We start from the raw sequence: 23,391 nt of genomic DNA, 5'->3' as shown, positions 1-23,391 counted from the left end.
GTTATTAGCATCAATAATAGACCTGCGTTTATTCCGTTAATTTTACGACGCTCCCTAAAACGTTAGCAGCAATGGGAGTTTAAAAGCCGGTTTAATATCGAACTTGATGTAAAATTGTAATTGTAGTGTGTTTACTATTTTTATTTGTCTACGAAATCGTAAACTAGGTTAGTATTTAGAGTTATTTATATATCACGGCTAAGATACCGACTTTCCGAATAGCATTAGCTAGATATTACATTTACATAAACATATCAGATATTACATTTAGCTATAGGATGTCATGATCCACTTCACATTTTATATACTAATAAATTAATCGACTAATAAACTTACTATAAACTTACCATGGCTATTTAATTTTCTATTCATGGTGCATATTAGTGTTTATTTGCCGACCAAGAAAAAACCGTTAGGGTCCAGATACAAACAATAACAAACGCTTATGACACACGTACAGCTTCATGCAAAGATTTGGACAATTTAATCCATTTACATTTAAATACTGGACACCAGTCATCAAGTCAACTATAAAATATTTTAAATATATCTAATTTTTGCAAATGCAAGAATATATATATATATATATATATATATACCGATCAGCCATAACATTAAAACCACCTCCTTGTTTCTACACTCACTGTCCATGTTATCAGCTCCACTTACCATATAGAAACACTTTGTAGTTCTACAATTACTGACTGTAGTCCATCTGTTTCTCTACATACGTTTTTAGCCTGCTTTCACCCTGTTCTTCAATGGTCAGGACCCCCACAGGACCACTAGAGCAGGTATTATTTAGGTTTTGGATAATTTTTAGCACTGCAGTCACACTGACGTGGTTTGCTAGTGTGTGTTGTGCTGGTATGAGCTGATCAGACACAGCAGTGCTGCTGGAGTTTTTAAACACCTCACTGTCACTGCTGGACTGAGAATAGTCCACCAAGCAAAAGCATCTAGACAACAGTGCCCCGTAGGCAGCGTCCTGTGACCACTGATGAAGGTCTAGAAGATGATCAACTCAAACAGCAGCTATAGGTGAGAGATCGTCTCTGAGTTTACAAGGTGGACCAACTAGGTAGGAGTGTCTAATAGAGTGGACAGTGAGTGGACAAGATATTTAAAAACTCCAGCAGTGCTGCTGTTTCTGATCCACCCATACCAGCACAACACACACTAACACACCACCACCATGCCAGTGTCACTGCAGTGCTGAGTGATCCACCACCTAAATAATACCTGCTCTGTAGTGGTCCTGGGAGAGTCCTGACCATTGAAGAACAGCATGAAAGGTGGCTAACAAAGCATGCAGAGAAACAGATGGACTACAGTCAGTAATTGTGCAAAAGTGGAGCTGATAAAATGGACAGTGAATGTAGATACAAGGAGGTGGTTTTAATGGTATGGCTGATCAGTGTATATGTTAATTAATTATGTGATCATTGTAAAATAATGATATATTTTACACTGATTCACATGTATAATCAGTACCTTAAAACCCAAAGGATTATATAATGACAGTTTTTACAGTTACATGTGAAATAATGGTGTAGTTTAATGAAGAAACTGTAAGGGTGACAATGCACGTTTGGCTGGTAAGTGAATAGTATGATCAACAACAAAACAAGAACCGATTGGTGACACAAAGTATTCAATAAAAACAGTTGTTCAATTGGAAATAATGGGGACTAGAATACTTCTGGTTCACTAGAGTAATATGCATGTGACTTATAGATAATGGTGGCCTAATAATGACAGTTGGAAAAAAATATTAATGTATTGGATAAACGGTGGTATTCAGATCATGAGAACTAAACCAATGTTAGAGCAACTGCTAAACTGTAACAAATGGTTAGGAGGAGAATAGGATTTAAAAGACCTGCAGGTTCTCAGGCTTCCCAGTCATTTCCCAGTACTGACTCATTTTATGTTTGCTTTGCTAAAGCCTTAATAAACTCAACTGAATCAGAATCATTTATAGTTGTCATTAGGTGACGTTTGAACTTTTGAGAACTGTGAGTCAAACATTTTCAAAGACCCAGTGTATATTGTGTTTATTTTATCTATCAGTGACCATGTACATCTCTGAAAAGAAGAATTGCTTCACACCAGAGTTGCTTTCCAGCTCCTTTTCATCTGCAATCCAGGGGCAGGTAAACATGGTACTAAACATGGTTTTTATACTAAAAACACAATATGCATTTAACTGTTCAGTCCAGTCTATCTTTACTTCTATAACATGTCTTTGTCAACTTACTTGCCACAAAAATGAGATTATGATTTTACATTCCAGTACAAAATCACGACAGTAGGCTTTATATATGGGGGAACTAAACATGTCCTACGTATAAATGTCAATCAAAATGTCCTTTAGGTTTTACTTTACTTTTGCATGATTTACAGTCTGAAATATTTTAGTCACATGTTGCTCATGACTATCTGTGGGGCATTTGTTGATTGTAGATTGAGAAGTGTCAGAGATAGAACCATCACCTTCTCATTTGTCCAAATTATTCATGGAATTACCCAGGGCATTACCGTGCACTACAGCAGATCCAGAACCTTTTTTTTTTTAAGTGGATGTTTCCTGTTTTGATGTTCATGCTGCTAGTAATGTACAGATGCTCATTCATCACTCAAAGAAGTTCAAATTATAATATATTTACTTCAGGTTGTGGACAAGCTGCATAAACGTGCTGTCAAAATTACTAAATGTGACATCTGTAGTTTTAATTCTTCTTAAACATGATTCCCATATCATCCCCTTTTTTTTTTTTAAACAAACTCTCAACTGACAAGACAAGCAGTTTCCCAGTTCTCTTTTTAGTTACAAACAAAAGTAAGAAAGAAACTTTTCACATTGATCTAATTATAAATATTTTAGTGCAACCGGACCATGTGATAATTTACCAGAATCAGGAAGCACCTACTTACTGTTAGATAGGAAACAGATCTGAGATAGTTGAAAAGTTGAAGTGCTGTCAGTACAGAAAGGATTACATATAAAAAAAATACTGTCTACAGACTGGACTCAGAATGGTGCAGTGGCAGTCGTTATTCCACCATTTAATAGTAATTCTTCTGATGGGAGGCACAACAGAAAGTACACGTAAGTAGTGTCCATTTATTTAAAGACTTTGTACTATTTGGTGTCTTAAGTGTTTATAGGGCAGCTTTTGGCCTTTTTACAATTACAATTAAAAGACCACAGAATCAAAGCAGCAGAAAACAGTAGGAATAGGGATTCCAAGTGGTGTGATGGGCAGACTTCCATTTGGATTTTATTCCAGCATCAAATTGAAGTGCCCACAAATAAAGGACACAGAGAGAAAAAAAACTAGGAACAATACTAAGTACAGTCAAGTTAAAAGCAGAGAAAGATTAGAATACTAAAAGACTAAACAACTCTGAAGGCAATGACATTGCTAAGAATTGTTTCAATGATTTCAAGCATTATACAAGTTAGCATTCACACTATACAACTATATTTTTTTAATCTGTTTCTGTTACGGGTCGCTACAATGGATCATTATTCTCCATCTTGCAATGTCTTGAGCATCCTTCTCTGTCACTACACCCTTTTGCATGTTCTCACTCCATCCATAAACCTCGACACGGTGGCTTAGTGAGCAGCACTGTAGCCTCACAGCAAGAAGGTCCTGGGTTCGATCCCCAGGTGGGGCAGTCCGGGTCCTCTCTGTGTGGAGTTTGCATGTTCTCCTCGTGTCCGTGTGGGTTTCCTCCCACAGTCCAAAGACATGCAAGTGAGGTGAATTGGAGACACTAAATTGTCCATGACTGTGTTCGATATAACCTTGTGAACTGATGAACCTTGTGTAATGAGTAACTACTGTTCCTGTCATGAATGTAACCAAAGTGTAAAACATGATGTTAAAATCCTAATAAACAAACAATCGAACCATAAACCTCCTTCTTGGCCTTCCTTTTCTCCTATTTCTCTTTCCTCAGCACCGCTCTCCCTATAGAACTCTCATATACTGTAGAACTCTCCTCTGCACGTGCCTGAACCTCTATCTCTCCTTACTTACTTTGTCTTCAAAATATCCTACCTGTGTAGTTCCTCTTATAAACCTGTTCCTAATCTTGTCCATCCTTGTCTTGTCCAACGAGAATCACAGAATTCACATCTCTGCCACCTCCAGGATAATATTACTTTGGTTTGATTGGATTGTATAAACACTGATCAGCCATAACATTAAAACCACCTCCTTGTTTTTATACTCACTGTACATTTTATCAGCTCCACTTACCATATAGCACATTGTAGTTCTACAATTACTGACTGTAGTCCATCTGTTTCTCTACATACTTTTTAAGCCTGCTTTTAGCCTGTTCTTCAATGGTCAGGACCCACACAGGACCACCACAGAGCAGGTATTATTTGGGTGTTGGATCATTCTCAGCACTGCAGTGACACTGACATGGTTGGTGGTGTGTTAGTGTGTGTTGTGCTGGTATGAGTGGGTATGAGTGGATAAGACACAGCAGCGCTGCTGGAGTTTTTAAACACCTCACTGTCACTGCTGGAATGAGAATAGTCCACCAACCAAAAATATCCAGACAACAGCGCCCCGTGGGCAGCGTCCTCTGACCACTAATGAAGGTCTAGAAGATGACCAACTCAAACAGCAGCAATAGATGAGCGATCGTCTCTGACTTTACATCTACAAGGTGGACCAACTAGGGAGGAGTGTCTAATAGAGTGGACAGTGAGTGGACACGGTATTTAAAAACTCCAGCAGCATTGCTGTGTCTGATCCACTCATACCAGCACAACACACACTAACACACCACCACCATGTCAGTGTCACTGCAGTGCTGAGAATGATCCACCACCTAAATAATACCTGCTAAGAACAGAGTGAAAGCAGGGTAAAGTGAGTCAGTACAGTGAGTGTATAAACAAGGAGGCTGTTTTAATGTTAAGGCTGATCAGTGTAGCTACATTCATTTATTCATTATCTGTTTCACTACCACTTTATCTTACTTAGCAGTTAGCCAGTCCACAGTGTGCGTGCGTGCGTGCGTGCGTGCGTGCGTGCGTGCTCTGTTTTCATATGTATTGTGCTGTGGTTTCAGCATGAGCTGTCAGGGTGAGAATGTGGGGGAAAAGTAAGCAGAGAAGTAAGAGGTTTGTCTGTTTTTGTATAGATGCTTGAGAAGGGAGGGTGAAGTTGAGAAGCAGAAGCAGATTAATTTGAGGCTGAGAGCTTTTTGTTTATTCTATTGTGAAGTATTTAAGTGGTTCTCATTTTTATTTCTATGAGATCTCTTTGCTGCACAAAGAACTGATGCTATATACTGATGCTAAAACTTGGGGCCACAGAGAACATAGACAGTACGACCATTGGGTCTCACCAGCTCAGCGAAGTCATCCAGATGCTAGCGGGCATATAACAATGTCAGAAACAGGGCATGTGTCAGACTGAAATTAATTCGGCAGTAGACCATTTGGCAGCATCTGTTATTCCTCATGCATCCACACTTCACCTGTAGCAAATCCCCCCAGTAGTGGAGGAGGGACCATTGGCACCTGCATCACTATGAAAGTGGATGATGCCTGTAATAAAAGAAACTGCCTGTTCAAGTTCATTGCCATTCAGTGTCTTTTTCACTTCCTTCTCTCCCATGGGTGCAGCGGGGACCTGGAGCATACACAGAGGAGTGCACCCAAATGGAACTGGATTAGATACAATGTACCAGTTTGTTTCCAATCGTTATAAGTCCAGCTTTGGTGTACTCTGGTTGCAACCAAACCCTGGTGCACCAACACCTGATTTAGGGCAAGGCATTTGGTACATGTTGGAAGGTAAAGGTGTGGTATACTTACAAGGATGTGCACCATCCCCAGTGCCACAGAAAACTGAATACAAGAGTTGAGGTGGTGGTCAATCCACACCTTTCTCACACAGGACCAGTTAGTTGGGGTTTAATCGATTGGCAGATATTGTGTTTATACTATACTGGGCAGCACTAGTACGTCCCAGCAGTTGCAGAGGTGGTTGGTTTTGTGCAGCTATGGCTGCCAATGTGGAGTCAAGTGTGTTGGGTACCCTTGTGCTTGTGACGCCTCTTGTCTGATTTTCCCTGGAACAGTTACAGTATGTGATGACACTACCCCACTTCAGTATAATTAATGATAGGTTGTATAGAATGATCCGGGGCACAAAACATGAGTTTTTGGTCTCGAATTGCTGCAGGAAACCTCTCTTCTATATGTTTCATTATAACCCCCAGCAGGGTACCTAGGAATTTCTAAACTAATTGCAAACACACATGTGTCATTGTGGCCCCTTCCACTTATTAAGATTCCATTTGAGTTGTGATGGATCTCATCAGGCCATTAGACTGATCAGCATGGGGATACAAGGGGGCCAGTGATTGCTCAGTGGTTAAGGTACTGGACTAGTAAACAGAAGGTTGACGGTTCAAGCCCCGCCACCACCAAGTTGCCACTGTTGGGTCCCTGAGCAAGGCCCTTAACCCTCAATTGCTCATTGTGTTCCGCTCACTGTGTAAGTCGCTTTGGATAAAAGCGTCTGCTAAATGCTGAAAATGTAAATGTAAATGTACTGGTTTGACACAATATCAGTGCCTTTACTTTTCAAGTCTTTCATATCATTTGCAGACGTTTAAAGGTTAAGGGGATTCTCAACAGCGTGTACCGTGCTTAAACGGAGGGGCTGATGGAACGCTTTAATAAAGCTAAAAAATATGGTTCATAAGATTGTTCCCAATCATACCAGTAACTGGGACAAAAGGTTGGAGCCGCTATTGTTTACTATTCAGGAATGACCCCCAGCCGACATCAGGTTCACTCAGCTTGAACTTTCCACCGGAAACCTCTACAAAAAAAATCGTAATTATGTAATTTTTTTTGTATTTAAGCCCCTTTTGAGACACCATCACATTTTATACATTATATATATATACACTATAAAAATTGTATATACATTTTATACATTTATTACAGAATGTACTGTATCTAGCATCAGCAGATTTGAACATTTTAAATATCTATTACATTTCATTTATATATGTTTCAAAGTAATTCAATGCAAACAAAACTCACCATACTACCCAGTGGCAAAAATAAAAGTCCACCTAATATCAGTAGTACAGAAGTAAATGGAATTAGGTAGGAAAACTGTACGTCAATGGCAAAACAAATGGCAAACACTGTTGAACTACATTATTTGTTAGTTATTATGATCCTTTAAAAAATATGTTTAATTTGTGAAATAATAAAATTGCAGTATTTTAATACTGCTTTTTAAATGTATGTTGGACTCAAAACTGAATACTTCTGCACAACCCTGTTCTTATTGAAGCTGCATACATGACTTTTTATAGCTGCTATTTTAAAACAGTTCACATCTTGTGAAACATGACTTTTTAACTGTGCTTTTCATGTTTTATTTGGTATGAGTTAGACATTGTGAGTAACCTCACCACAGCCCACCACCACCTTACAATTACCTTTATAGACTTAGCAACAAACTAATTCAACAAGAGATGGTCAACAAAACTGTCACATTTGGAGCCTTTGTGTGCTCCAGTGTGCCTATGTGCCACACCCCTTTCTCACTGGGAGCACACGCTGTCTCCTGCCACACCCTCTCTCACAATTGGTTCATTTGAACTAATTAGCTCCAGCTGCTCCTGATTTAAGGAGGCAGCGTCTCCACAGACCCTGGGAACTATTGACCTATTTTGGACTTTTGTTTGGCTTTCTTTGACTTTGGTGACTCTGTATGGATTCTTGTTCCTAGCTCCAGTTTCCTTGCTTTGGTCCGTTTCATCCGGTCTGTTTGTTGTGTTTATTCTGTTCTTGTCTAGTTAGCCCGTTAGCCTGCTTTGTCTGTTTAGCTTGTTTTAGTTAAATTAGCATAGTTTGTGTTATCAGTCAGTTTAGCGTTTAGTTCTTGTTTAGCTTAGGGGTTGTGTCCATGTTTAGTCAGTTAGTCTGTTTAGCATTTAGTTTGTTTAGTCTTTGTAATTTGTTTAGCTTTGCTTAGGTCTTTTGTTCCTCTGTTTTGTCTTTGTTATTATTATAAATAAATTCTTGTTTCATCTCTGCGTGTGTGTCCGCCCCTCTTGTCTCAGCCTTAGCCCCAGCGTGACCAAAACACGCTGGTTAGTATACAACATACAGTAAATGTAACAAATGTTGGGATGGTAAATAAGAAATTAATTAATATATAAACCTTTTGCAGGTATTTACTTAAAACATCATCACAAATTGAATATTTAATGTTTTACCTTATGAACTGTAATATGGGAACATACACTGATCAGCCATAACATTAAAACCATCTTCTTGTTTCTACACTCACTGTCCATTTTATCAGCTCCACTTACCATATAGAAGCACTTTATAGTTATACTATTACTGACTAGTCCATTTATTTCTCTGCATGCTTTGTTAGCCCCCTTTCACCCTGTTCTTTCATGGTCAGGACCCCCACAGGACCATTACAGAGTAGACACACTGATATGGTGGTGTTGGTGTGTGTTGTGCTGGTATGAGTGGATCAGACACAGCAGCGCTGCTGGAGTTTTTAAATACCGTGTCCACTCACTGTCCACTCTTAGACACTTCTACCAAGTCGGTCCACCTTGTAGATTCATCTATTGCTGCTGTTTGAGTTGGTCATCTTCTAGACCTTCAGCAGTGGTCACAGGACACTGCCCACGGGTGCTGTTGGCTGGATATTTTTGGTTCGTGGACTATTCTCAATCCAGCAGTGACAGTGAGGTGTTTAAAACCTCCATCAGTGCTGCTGTGTCTTATCCACTCATACCAGCACAACACACACTAACACACCACCACCATGTCAGTGTCACTGCAGTGCTGAGAATGATCCACCACCCAAACAATACCTGCTCTGTGATGGTCCTTTGGGAATCCTGACCATTGAAGAACAGCATGAAAGGAGGCTAACAAAGCATGCAGAGTAACAGATGGACTACAGTCAGTAATTGTAGAACTACAAAGTGCTTTTATATGGTAAGTGGACAGTGAGTGTAGAAACTAGGAGGTGGTTTTAATGTTATGGCTGATCAGTGTATATGACTTTGTGAAATTATTAAAAACACCTGTATTACTACAGGTGATGCTACCATGATGAAATATATTCAGCATGTGTTACAACAATGTGGCTTCCCAGAGAGAGTCCAGGTTCTAGACTGGCCAGCCTGTAGTCCAGAGCTGTCTTTCATTTAAGTGGCATTCATTTAAGTTAACATTATGCAATAATAAAATCTTCTTTTATGCAAAACACTAATAGTTTAAAGCAACCTTTTTCAACCGGGGTGCCGTCAAAAATATTTTGATAATGATGGGTCGTTTGCGAACTATACAGTTCTATTGAACGGCTCTTTAAAATGAACAAAATGAACCGAGTCACGCCTCTGGAAGCCACTATATATTTTTTTTATATTTCTGCGCAGTTCTTATCGGCTGTAATTCACTCATTCCACTTCCATCAGTAGAGGGAATTAATCAGTCATAATAAGAGCTGTTTATTGTTGAAATTCAAATCCGAGAGCGGAGAGCGAGCGACACACACACACACACACACACACACACAGAGCGAGAGAGCGCGAGAGAGAGAGACACACACACACACACAAACTGATCATTATTACTACCTCATTACTGTAAATATTATAATTTTTATTGTTATTATTTTGCACTGTTTTTATTAATATTTTATTCTATTTTTTGCACATGTAACTGTTTTGTATATATTTGTTCTTTCTTACTGTTATTTTTATTATTTCTCTCTAATTTGCTTTGGTCATATGAATGTCCTTATTTGTCATGCCAATAAAGCTTCTTTTGAGTTTGAGTTGAGAGAGCCGTAACAGAGAGAACATGCAGAAAAGAAGCAGTGCTCTTAGTATAATGACAAATAATTGAGAAATAAACTATAAACTTGTTTAATTATGTTAAATCTGATTCGTTCATGGTGTGAACTGAGCTTTTCGAGCCTAACGTACATCAAGAACAAGTACAGGGGAGCGACTGAGGGCTCTGGACCAGGAGCTCTGTGTCTGCCTCTCATCCATCCCTGCCAGAATAGGTCGATTGTGTGCATCATCCCAGGCTCAGGTTTCCCATTAAAAGTAAGTCACGTTTACCCCTCCCTCCCTAAATGACACCTTATGGTGTGTGTGCGTGTGTGTTAGCAGTCCGAGGGATGCAGAGTGTAAGTTTTTTAATACTTTTTAGACTGGGGTGACTTGAGATTTTGCACTTTTAAAGGGTGCTGTAACTGAAAAAAGGTTGAGAAACACTGGTTTTAAGGACTTTTAAAGAGATTATTTGTTTCTTTGTTTGTGATTTAATGTACAAAATGCATAAAGATTTTTTCTGTTTAAATTACAACATTAGCACACTTGCTGAGAGAGAGGTACACCTGTTAAAAGGCCTGGCAAATACACGCAGTCAGCTCCCAGGTGGCGCAGCGGGGTATTCCACTAGCACACCAGCACCGAGATTCTGCACTCCTCGGTCCGGAACATTGCGTTGCCACCGGTGCACTGCGCACCCACCATCTAGTGGGCATAATTGACACTGCCTGCAGCAGACACCGATTGGCCACCGTGTCTGCTAGTGGTGTGGGATGACCAGACTATGTGGATGAGGCCTTCAAACTCTGTGCAAGGACCCTAATTTGCAGATAGAGGTGCCTGTGCAGAATGCATGGGAGAAAAGAAGGGGTCTGCTAGGACTGCGCATGTGTCGGAAGAGGCGTGAACAACAACATACCCTCCTGGAATGCAATCAGGGATCCCCCAGCAGCGGAAGACAAATTGACTATGCTAAATTAGGAGAAAATGGGAAAAAATGCTTAAATAAAATAGAAAAAAATACACACAGTCAATACTGCTTGTTTTTGTTGAAAATCTTGATCCGCTGTTGAAATGAATTTAGTCATTTTAAGTAATTTTTAAGTAATATTTTTAAGTAGTATTCCTTTAACTGTTTTTAGTTAAACACAGGTAAAAAGGGATTTAAAGACTATTTCTGACTGTAATTAGTAACTTTCCTACTTCTTCTTTTTTATTTTTTATTTTTTTATTTTAATCAAGTCAAGTAAGATTGCCCAGTCTAGTCATCACAAGGCTCTTTCTGTTCCTAAAAGTTGAGAAGTCTCCACACTGGCTTATAATTCTTGTTTTTCTATTCTTTTTCCTGTCTAGTGTGTAAAAGTTTGGACCCAGTTGAAGCAGTGATTCACTTGGTCACTACACTCCAGTGCGCTTTACCAGAACAATGGAATAACTCCACGAATGTTACTTGGGATCATCTTGAAGGAAATAATCCACGTCCTATAAATCCATGTCATCCTTCAACATGCAACAACCAGGGAGACCAGAAGCATCCGTGTGAAAGAGTGAAGGTAGAGCAGAATCCACAAACAAGAACTGCATCATTGATCATTAGTCCTGTAGAGAAGACAGACGAAGCTTGGTATCGATGTACAGTGCAGACTAACAATGGAACAAAGTGTTTTGAAATAAAACTTGATATTAAAGGTATGTTTTTAAGCATGACCATAAATTATTATTATTATTATCATTATCATCAATAGTTAATGTTCTGTTAATTTCTTCATATTTTTTTAGATGAGCTAGTACCCAAAGGTAAGGACATTTTCATGGTTGTCTAGAAATAAATGTTCTTTAAAAGCAAACTAATCTATTTACCTTTCTACATTTCTTCCTTTAAGTGTAAGAGTGAGGGTGGCATGGTGGCTAAGTGGGTAGCACTGTCGCCTCACTGCAAGAAGGTCCTGGGTTCGATCCCCTGGCGGGAAGGTCCGGGTTCTTTCTATGTCGAGTTTGAATGTTCACCCCGTGTCTGCATGGGTTTCCTCCGGGTGCTCTGGTTTCCTCCCACACTCCAAAGACATGCAAGTGAGGTGAATTGGAGATATTAAATTGTCCATGACTGTGTTATAACCTGAATTGATCATTCTTATGTAATGAGTAACTACCATTTCTGTCATGAATGTAATCAAGAGTGTAAAACATGATGTAAAACAAAATCCTTATAAATAAATAAGTGGTAGAGTAAAAAAAGCATAATATATTACAATTGTAATTATCTCTAAATTGTGAAATTTAGTTGATTATTCAGTTGAAATTCACCTGTTGCAATTTGAATCAATTGGATGCAGTTTGGAAAGGCACACATCCGTGTCGAAGGGCCCAAAATGTACCCTGCATTGTTGGGACTGCAAGTTATGAGGTCCAAGGAACTGTCTGAGGAAACCGTGGCAAAGCATAGAGCAGGACCCTAATCCTAATTTTTCATAAAGTGGTTAAAATGTTACTGCTAATTATTGTAAAAATGATATTAGACTTACAAACTGACTTTCCTAAAACCTGGTCTTTGGATATTTTAAACTTTAATGAAAGGTTTAAAAGACGAAACAACAAAATAACTCAAGGAGTAAAATGACTAATGCGGCTATTACATACAGTGTATCACAAAAGTGAGTACACCCCTCACATTTCTGCAGATATTTAAGTATATCTTTTCATGGGACAACACTGACAAAATGACACTTTGACACAATGAAAAGTAGTCTGTGTGCAGCTTATATAACAGTGTAAATTTATTCTTCCCTCAAAATAACTCAATATACAGCCACTAATGTCTAAACCACCGGCAACAAAAGTGAGTACACCCCTTAGTGAAAGTTCCTGAAGTGTCAATATTTTGTGTGGCCACCATTATTTCCCAGAACTGCCTTAACTCTCCTGGGCATGGAGTTTACCACAGCTTCACAGGTTGCCACTGGAATGCTTTTCCACTCCTCCATGACGACATCACGGAGCTGGCGGATATTCGAGACTTTGCGCTCCTCCACCTTCCGCTTGAGGATGCCCCAAAGATGTTCTATTGGGTTTAGGTCTGGAGACATGCTTGGCCAGTCCATCACCTTTACCCTCAGCCTCTTCAATAAAGCAGTGGTCGTCTTAGAGGTGTGTTTGGGGTCATTATCATGCTGGAACACTGCCCTGCGACCCAGTTTCCGGAAGGTGGGGATCATGCTCTGCTTCAGTATTTCACAGTACATATTGGAGTTCATGTGTCCCTCAATGAAATGTAACTCCCCAACACCTGCTGCACTCATGCAGCCCCAGACCATGGCATTCCCACCACCATGCTTGACTGTAGGCATGACACACTTATCTTTGTACTCCTCACCTGATTGCCGCCACACATGCTTGAGACCATCTGAACCAAACAAATTAATCTTGGTCTCATCAGACCATAGGACATGGTTCCAGTAATCCATGTCCTTTGTTGACATGTCTTCAGCAAACTGTTTGCGGGCTTTCTTGTGTAGAGACTTCAGAAGAGACTTCCTTCTGAGGTGACAGCCATGCAGACCAATTTGATGTAGTGTGCGGCGTATGGTCTGAGCACTGACAGGCTGACCCCCCACCTTTTCAATCTCTGCAGCAATGCTGACAGCACTCCTGCGCCTATCTTTCAAAGACAGCAGTTGGATGTGACGCTGAGCACGTGCACTCAGCTTCTTTGGACGACCAACGCGAGGTCTGTTCTGAGTGGACCCTGCTCTTTTAAAACGCTGGATGATCTTGGCCACTGTGCTGCAGCTCAGTTTCAGGGTGTTGGCAATCTTCTTGTAGCCTTGGCAATCTTCTTGTAGCGCAACAATTCGTCTTTTAAGATCCTCAGAGAGTTCTTTGCCATGAGGTGCCATGTTGGAACTTTCAGTGACCAGTATGAGAGAATGTGAGAGCTGTACTACTAAATTGAACACACCTGCTCCCTATGCACACCTGAGACCTAGTAACACTAACAAATCACATGACATTTTGGAGGGAAAATGACAAGCAGTGCTCAATTTGGACATTTAGGGGTGTAGTCTCTTAGGGGTGTACTCACTTTTGTTGCCGGTGGTTTAGACATTAATGGCTGTAAATTGAGTTATTTTGAGGGAAGAATAAATTTACACTGTTATATAAGCTGCACACAGACTACTTTTCATTGTGTCAAAGTGTCATTTTGTCAGTGTTGTCCCATGAAAAGATATACTTAAATATCTGCAGAAATGTGAGGGGTGTACTCACTTTTGTGATACACTGTAACTGTTTAACTTTATAAAGTCTTATCAAAGTCTACAGAGGGACAACATGCAAACATGACCCATACCACTCCACCTGGGAATCAAACCCAAGACCTTTTTGCTGTAAGGCGACAGTGCTGCACATCAAGCCACCGTGCCGCCCTTCATCAATTAGCTTGAACTAAAATCTAACAGAGCATTTAGATTTATTACTGTCTCTGAAAACATAAGCAAGCTTTTGTTAAAATAATTTACAGCCCCAAATCAGAAAAAGTTGGGACAGCATGAAAAATGCAAATAATGAAAAACACAGAGTTTCGTACATTTACTTAGGCTTTTATTTGATTGCAGACAGGATGAACCTGAGATATTTCATGTTTTATCTGCTCAACTTCATTTCATTTATTAATAAACATCCATTCCTGCATTTCAGACCTGCAACACATTCCAAAAAAAGTTGAGACAGTAAAGCATTTACCACTTTGTAATGTTGCTATTCCTTTTCACCACACTTCAAAGACATTTTGGCACCGAGGAGACCAAGTGATTTAGTGTTTCAGCTTTTATTCTGTCCCATTCTTCCTGCAAACACGTCTTAAGATGTGCAACAGTACGGGGTCGTCGTAGCATTTTTCATTAAAAAATTCTCCACACGTTCTCTACTGGGGACAGATCAGGACTGCAGGCAGGCCAGTCCAGTACCCGTGTCCTCTTCTTCCGCAGCCATGCCTTTGTAATGTGTGCAGCATGTGGTTTTGCATCGTCTTGTTGAGAAATACATGAACGTCCCTGGAAAAGATGACGTCTTGAAGGCAGCACATGTTGCTCTCAGATCTCAATGTACTTTTCTGCATTAATGCAGCCATCACAGAAGTGTTAATGACCTTTGCCAAGGGCACTGACACAGCCCCATACCATGACAGACCCTGGCTTTTGGACTTGTTGCTGATAAAAGTCTGGATGGTCCTTTTCGTCATTAATTTTTTTCCAAAAAAGACCTGGAATGCTGATTCATCTGACCACAATACATGTTTCCATTGTGTGATGGTCCATCCTAGATGCCTCAGAGCCCAGAGAAGTCGATGTCACATATAGACATGGTTAACATAAGGCTTCTTTTTTGCACAGTAAAGTTTTAAGTGGTATTTGTGCATGTAACTCTGTATTGTAGTGCTTGACAAAGGTTTGCCAAAGTAATCCCTCACCCATGTGGTTATATCAGCTATTGTTGAGTGGTGGTTCTTGATGCAGTGCCGTCTGAGGGATCAAAGATCACGAGCGTTCAGCTTAAGCTTGCACCCTTGGACTTTATGCACTAAAATTCCTCCCGATTCCTTGAATGGTTTAATGGTATTATGCACTGTAGAGGGAGAAATATGCAAATCCCTTCCAATCTATATTTGAGGTACAATGCTTTTAAACATGTCAATCATTTTCTTATGCATTTGTTGACAAACTGGAGATCCTCTGATCATCTTTACTCATCAAAGCCTCAGCCTTTTCTGGATGCTGCTTTTGTACCAAACCATGATTACAATCACCTGTTTGGAATCACATAATTATTGAGTTTTTTCACCTCATTATTAGCCCTAAATTGACCCCGTCCAAACTTTTTTGGAATGTGTTGCAGGTCTGAAATGCAGGAATGGATGTTTATTAACAAATGAAATGGAATTGAGCAGATAAAACATGAAATATCTCAGGTTCATCCTGTTTGCAATCAAATAAAAGTCAAAGTAAATGTAAGGAACACTGTGTTTATATTTATTAGCATTTTCCATACTGTCCCAAACTTATTCTGATTTGGGGTTGTAATTAAATGTTATTATCTTTCAAATGTTTATTTCGTCTTTCATACTGAGAGACATATTAACCTTCAGCTTACAGTATCTGTTTTTTCTCTTCTTTATTTAGAGTGTACAACCATCGGGCCATTTGAAGCATTGTTGAACTCAGTGTATACACTTGACTGCCCCTTACCCAGATCTCATCTTAATGCCTTACAGTTTAACTGGGGGACTACCCAAGACTTTAAGACTGTTCCTATAACACGTTGTCCTTCACCCTGCACTTCAAGTGGATCTGAGCAAACTCTGTGTGAGAGAGCAAAAACAATGGATCCGGAAAATGCATCAATGATTATTAATCATGTGAAATCTGACGATAGTCATTGGTTCTGGTGTGCAGTAAACAGCACTTCATGTTTTAAATTTAAACTCACATTATTAAATTACACAACTAAAGGTAATTCATTCTCAGTTCTGTTTGTACATTTTTGTACATACTAAATGTACCAACATAAATGCACATTGATTTAATCAATAGTATGAAAGAGTTCCAATTTCTTCTTCTTTGCTGTTGGACCTGCAAGTCGTGTGAAACTATGGGTCTGTCTAAAAACCCAGTGAGCTCTCTACATCGATGCATTTTACATCATCCTACCTTAAAGTGCTGCCTTACTGAAGTGCCTTAATTCAAAGTGATAATCTGACTGAATAACTAAGGAGCATCCTATGCTTCCTTAGCGGTGAAGGCAATCCCAGCGTTCAGTGCGGCACAACTTTTCAAATTCAGAGCAACAAACGGAATTCTTTTCAAATGTAAATAAATTCTTATTGATTTTTAATGGGCATAAAGGTGCACAAGTGTAGTTTATTTGTAATTCGGGCTTGTCAGTGACGATTAAACCATTTTCGGTAAGTTTGATGTCTTATGGGACTCCCTGTGACCCTAGGTAGGCAGTAGGCCACAAGGCAGCTTACTAGGTTTTCAGACAGACCCACTATGACACCCTTCAGAGGTGGACAAACTATCACAGGCTTGGACTGTTCTTATTCATAAACATATTTGGACCATTGGCTGTGGCATTCTAAATTGTGAGATAATTCATTCGTTGAATTTCATAGTTTGGAAAGGCACACATCTGGGTCAAAGGATCCAAAGTTTTACGCTGCATCATTGGGACAAAAACTATGTTATGAGGTCCAAGAAACTGCCTGAGGAAACTGTGGCAAAGCATAGAGCGGGGCAGTGTCATTAAACTACATCTAAGGAACACAGTAGCCTCAATAATTTGAAAAGAGAAAAAAGAGATGGTACAAACTGTTGGATGGACAACCATCATAACAGCTCTCTATATACTAGGCTTTTATTGCAGAGTGGCAAAACAGTAAAGGGCAATGCAGTAACACACCCCACACAGGATGCCAATCCACTGCAGGGCCTTGGTCAACCAACCCCTCCCAAAATGATTATGTCTGTATGTAGACAACTGAACTAAAAATATTTGACAAGAAAATCTAACTAAATTAATTCGCAGTATTTTAATTAATAGTATAGATGCCGCCCGAGCACCCTGTTTTAAATTATACACTGTTAAATACTTATACTTTACAAACTACACTGACGAGGCATAACATTATGACCACTGACGGGTGAAGCGAATAACACTGATTATCTCTTCATCACGGCACCTGTTAGTAGGTGGGATATATTAGGCAGCAAGTGAACATTTTATCCTCAAAGTTGATGTGTTAGAAGCAGGAAAAATGGACAAGCGTAAGGATTTGAGCGAGTTTGACAAGGGCCAAATTGTAATGGCTAGACGACTGGGTTGGAGCATCTCCAAAACCCGATCTATCAAAAGTGGTCCAAGGAAGGAACAGTGGTAAACCAGCGATGGGGTCATGGCCAAGGCTCATTGATGCACTTGGGGAGCGAAGGCTGGCCTGTGTGGTCTACTGTAGCTCAGATTGCTGAAGAAGTTAATGCTGGTTCTGATAGAAAGGTGTCAGACTCCATGCCTCGATGGGTCAGGACTGGTTTGGCAGCAAAAGGGGGACCAACACAATATTAAGAAGGTGCTCATAATGTTATGCCTGATCGGTGTATTTTACTGATGTGCATTACCAGTCAGTTTTAACAGTGGAGAAGAAGTGTTTGTATTGCTTCAAGTTGCACTTCCTCAAAACAGTGCTCAGTGCTTTGACTCAGTGGGGCCAAAAAAACTGCATTGAAAATGTAATGTTTGTTTTAATGCTTGTATTTAAAGGTAATTTCAGTTCAACACCGAGCACAACACAACCAACAGAGAACAGTGATAAAAGCGATGAGGAAAATTCAGCACACACCCTAAATGTATCGGTGGCATTGACGGTTACTTTATGTGTCATTGTGGCTTTGCTGGCTGGAGTGCACCTATGGCGTAAGGAGCAAAAGAGGAAAAGCATGTGCAAAAGTAAGACTTCTGTATTCTTATTTTAATATACATCGTGACCATTCTAATAATAACAGACAGTAAGCACAATGGTAGAGCATGTAGTGTGGGTGTAGCATAGCATCAGGGTCCTCATGTTGAACCTTGTTCTCTTATGTTTGATTTCAATTTAAAACAATCATAATAATTATAACAAATATATATAGTCTGTTTTAACATTTGGTGGCTCGGTGGGTAGCACTGTCGCCTCACAGCAAAAAGGTCCTGGGTTCGATCCCCAGGTGGGCCGGTTCGGGTCCTTTCTGTGTGGAGTGTGCATGTTCTCCCCGTGTCCGCGTGGGTTTCCTCCGGGAGCTCCGGTTTCCTCCCACAGTCCAAAGACATGCAAGTGAGGTGAATTGGAGATACTGAATTGTTCGATCAGCCATAACATTAAAACTACCTCCTGGTTTCTACACTCACTGTCCATTTTATCAGCTCCAATTACCATATAGGAGCACTTCATAGTTCTACAATTACTGACTGTAGTCCATCTGTTTCTCTACATATCTTTTTAGCCTGCTTTCACCCTGTTCTTCAATGGTCAGGACCCCCACAGGACCACCACAGAGCAGGTGTTATTTGGGTGGTGGATCATTCTCAGCACTGCAGTGACACTGACATGGTGGTGGTGTGTTAGTGTGTGTTGTGCTGGTATGAGTGGATCAGACACAGCAGCGCTGCTGGAGTTTTTAAATACCGTGTCCACTTACTGTCCACTCTTTTAGACACGCCTTCTAGTTGGTCCACCTTGTAGATGTGAAGTCAGAGACCATCGCTCATCTATTGCTGCTGTTTGAGTCGGTCATCTTCTAGACCTTCATCAGTGGTTACAGGACGCTGCCCAGGGGCGCTATTGGCTGGATATTTTAGGTTGGTGGACTATTCTCAGTCCAGCAGTGACAGTGAGGTGTTAAAAACTTCAGCAGCGCTGCTGTGTCTGATCCACTCATACCAGCACAACACACACTAACACACCACTACCATGTGTGTCACTGCAGTGCTGAGAATGATCCAACACCTAAATAATATCTGCTCTGTAGTGGTCCTGTAGGGGTCCTGACTATTGAAGAACAGGGTGAAAGCAGGCTAAAAAGATATGTAGAGAAACAGATGGACTACAGTCAGTAATTGTACAGTAGAACTACAAAGTGCTTCTATATGATAAGTGGAGCTGATAAAAGGAGGTGGTTTTAATGTTATGGCTGATCGGTGTATATATATAAGAAATCAGTTCATTACTAATGCTATAGCAAATGTCAAAAAAAATAATGGATGTAAAACAAACCAAATCATTATCTACAAAATCTAAAATTCTAGTTATATTTAAAATTCTATATAAAAACAGTAGAAATAGAACACTTTACTATACGGCGAGAAAGCAGCCTGTAACCTAGATGCTATATTTAAAATCATGCTACAGTTTGGTCATGGACAATTATATATACTACAACCCCAAATCAGAAAAAGTTGGGACAGCATGGAAAATGCAAATAATAAAAAAAATTACTCAGAGATTCTTACATTTACTTTGACTTTTATTTGATTGCAGACAGGATGAACCTGAGATATTTCACATTTTTTCTGCTCAACTTCATTTCATTTATTAATAAACATCCACTCCTGCATTTCAGGCCTGCAACACATTCCAAAAAAAGTTGGGACAGTAAAGCATTTACCACTTTGTAATGTTGCTATTCCTTTTCACCACACTTAAAAGACGTTTTGGCACCGAGGACACCAAGTGATTTAGTGTTTCAGCTTTTATTTTGTCCCATTCTTCCTGCAAACACGTTTTAAGATGTGTAACAGTACGGGGTCGTCGTTGTTGCATTTATCGTTTCAAAATTCTCCACACATTCTCTTTTGGGGACAGGTCAGCACTGCAGGCAGGCCAGTCCAGTACCCGTCCCCTCTCCTTCCGCAGTCATGCCTTTGTAATGTGTGTAGCATGTGGTTTTGCATCGTCTTGTTGAAAAATACATGGACGTCCCTGGAAAAGATGATGTCTTGAAGGCAGCACATGTTGCTCTAAGATCTCAATGTACTTTTCTGCATTAATGTTGCCATTACAGAAGTGTAAATGACCTTTGCCAAAGGCACTGCCACAGCCCCATACCATGACAGACCCTGGCTTTTAGATTTGTTGCTGATAACAGTCTGGATGGTCCTTTTGTCTTTGGTCCGGAGCACACGGGGTCCATTTTTTCCAAAAAAGACCGAGACCAGAGAAGTCGACGCGGCTTCTGGACGTGGTTAACATAAGGCTTCTTTTTTGCACAGTAAAGATTTAAGTGGCATTTGTGCATGTAACTCTGTATTGTAGTGCTTAACAAAGGTTTGCCAAAGTAATCCCTCACCCATGTGGCTATATCAGCTATTGTTGAGTGGCGGTTCTTGATGCAGTGCCGTCTGAGGGATCGAAGATCACGGTTGTTCAGCTTAAGCTTGCATCCTTGGTCTTTACGCACTAAAATTCCTCCTGATTCCTTGAATGGTTTAATGATATTATGCACTGTAGAGGTATAAATATGCAAATCCCTTCCAATCTTTCTTTGAGGTACATTGTTTTTAAACATGTCAATCATTTTCTTATGCATTTGTTGACAAACTGGAGATCCTCTGATCATCTTTGCTCATTAAAGATGCTGCTTTTATACCAAACCATGATTACAATCACCTGTTTGGAATCACATCATTATTTAGTTTTTTCACCTCATTACTAGCCCTAAATTGCCCCCGTCCCAACTTTTTTTTTTTTGGAATGTGTTGCAGGCCTAAAATGCAGGAATTGATGTTTATTAATAAATGAAATGAAGTTGAGCAGATAAAACATGAAATATCTCAGGTTCATCCTGTCTGCAATCAAATAAAAGTTAAAGTAAACGTAAGGAACACTGTGTTTTTACTTTCAGGCTGTTTGAAATAACACTGACACTACTTTGGTTTATTATCATGATTTTTGGCACTAATATAACATGCAAGTGACAAGAAAACTTTTCACACAGTTGAATTAGATATTACCAATCCAGTTTATGAAGAAGTTGAAGACAATGGTAAGTACATTTATGAATTGAGTCTTAATTTTTAAATATAGTCATAGACCACTGAAGTCGTGTCGTCATATTGTAGTCCACGCCATGTTGTTATACCCATATTTGGTAACCCGGGTCTAAGAGAAATTTTGAATAGGAAAAATGAATGGAGATTTCGAAAATTGCCTCTCGCATCCTGTAGCCATAAAAAATGTTCCAGAGCTGTTACGTTTTGTTTTATGGAGATTCTTCTGTCTATTATCACTGGATCCTCTGAATTACGAAGTCATTCAAATATATTGCTACATGTAAGCTAATGCTACTGCGCACTGAACTGACATCACTAGACTGGAAGCCTCTTAAATAACCGCACGAAGCAGCGCGATTCACCAGTGTGTGATATTCACAAGGGTTTTTTTTTTATTTTTATTTTTTTATTTTTTTTTTTGTAAGATTTCCCCTTTTTCTCCCCCTTTAGCACATCCAGTTGTTCAATTTGCATCGTGCTTCCTCTCTGTCTATGCCGAACCCTGCCCCGACCGAGGAGATCAAAGCTAACCCATATCCCCTCCAAAACATGAGGAGCCGGATGCATTTTTGCCACCCACACATTGATGAGTTTGGTGCCACCTAGTGTTGCATGCGGAGAGACACACCCTAAGGGCACTCTTCCTCATCTCTGTGCAGGTGCCTCTAATCAGCCGGCAGAGGTCGTAATCGCATTCTGACAGAGAGAGACCCACATCCGGTTCTTTGTCCCACCCCCCAACTGAGCAACCGGCCAATCGTTGCTCATACAGCCACTCAGCTTCGAACCGGTGAAGCAGAGCTGGATACGATACCAGGTACTCAGAATCCAGCTCTGGTTGCAGCGTGTCTTTTTACCGCTGCGCCACCTGAGCGGCGATATTCACAAGTTTTAGTTGATATTTTTAGTAGCTAGCTACATTAAAGTAGAAAGCAAGGATGGTTGGGTGTTACGCCTTTGATTGCACTCACCAAACGCGGGCGGCTCTTTCCGTCAATTCAATTGGTGTAGTTCAGTGACGTCTAATTAATGTGCAGTAGCATTAGCTTTCGTGTAGCATTATTAGTATTAAGATCCTTAAAAAACCTCATAATTCAGAGGATCCAGTGATGTACAGGAGAAAAATGTACATAGAACAAAACGTATAGGGTTCTGAACATGTTTATTTAGTACAGGATGCGTTAGAGCTGATTTTTTGAAAACCCCATTCATTTTTCCTATAGGAAATCTGAGTTAGACCCGGGTCTCCAAATATGGGCATAACGAGAACTACAGAATGACGCGTGACTTCAGTGATCTATTATAACTTAACATAAATGTTGAACATGTTAAAGATCAATTCCAGTTTATTTTTTTTAAAGATACGTTCTTGTATTGTTTGGCTAATCCGGAACCTGCAAGCACACACACTTGTAAGTTATTCACATTTAACTCATTTGATCTTAAGTTTTATGCTTGATTTTTAACTTACCTGAACATTTACTGGCAATATGGTTGATTTTTCTGTAACTAACAAACTAAAATGCTTTTTTAAACAAGTACTTTTTACTAATTAATTGTGTCTCCCAACAGTCAAGGACTACTGAATAGAGTGGGTCATGCATTTAGACATCCAGTTTTGCTCACCTAACCATGGCCTTCTTATTGACAGGTCAAATTTGTCTTTGATGTCATTTAAAAAAAATTTTTTCACTGCTAATAAATACAGATCAGTTTTTTGTAATTTAAATAAATATGGATATGTTCTGCATATGTTTTGCTGACTTGTTTTAATAAAGAATTTTATATTTTGTATTTTTGTACAGTGTGCTATTTAATCTCTCTCGTTAGGGGTCGCCGGTGGATCGTGATCTCCCTATTTATCCGGGCTTGGGACCGGCACTACAATGCACTGCTTTATGCATCCATGTAATCAAAAAGATATATTCATGG

At 39.8% G+C, this 23,391-nt stretch overlaps 2 protein-coding genes across 2 annotated transcripts in view; one reads left to right on the top strand and one right to left on the bottom strand.

Moving 5' to 3' along the window:
- LOC134301300 (choline transporter-like protein 4) overlaps positions 1-392 on the bottom strand; it is a 28,673-nt gene extending 28,281 nt beyond the window's left edge. Inside the window, exon 1 of the mRNA XM_062985951.1 lies at positions 348-392. Coding sequence (XP_062842021.1) covers positions 348-372 — 25 coding nt within the window. The 5' untranslated portion in view covers positions 373-392. The remainder of the gene's footprint in view (positions 1-347) is intronic.
- Positions 393-2,108: 1,716 nt separating this feature from the next.
- Positions 2,109-23,203, top strand: LOC134301247 (uncharacterized). Its single transcript, XM_062985870.1, has 9 exons — positions 2,109-2,156; positions 3,028-3,112; positions 11,236-11,571; positions 11,662-11,679; positions 16,056-16,385; positions 18,193-18,378; positions 21,405-21,452; positions 22,821-22,871; positions 23,032-23,203. Exons 2-9 carry the CDS (start codon positions 3,040-3,042, stop codon positions 23,043-23,045), a joined length of 1,056 nt encoding a protein of 351 aa, XP_062841940.1. The 5' UTR covers positions 2,109-2,156; positions 3,028-3,039; the 3' UTR covers positions 23,046-23,203.
- Positions 23,204-23,391: the final 188 nt, after the last annotated feature.

This window comes from Trichomycterus rosablanca, chromosome 23 (assembly GCF_030014385.1).
Source record: "Trichomycterus rosablanca isolate fTriRos1 chromosome 23, fTriRos1.hap1, whole genome shotgun sequence".
Lineage (NCBI taxonomy): Eukaryota > Metazoa > Chordata > Actinopteri > Siluriformes > Trichomycteridae > Trichomycterus > Trichomycterus rosablanca.
This window is presented reverse-complemented; position numbering and strand designations above follow the sequence as displayed.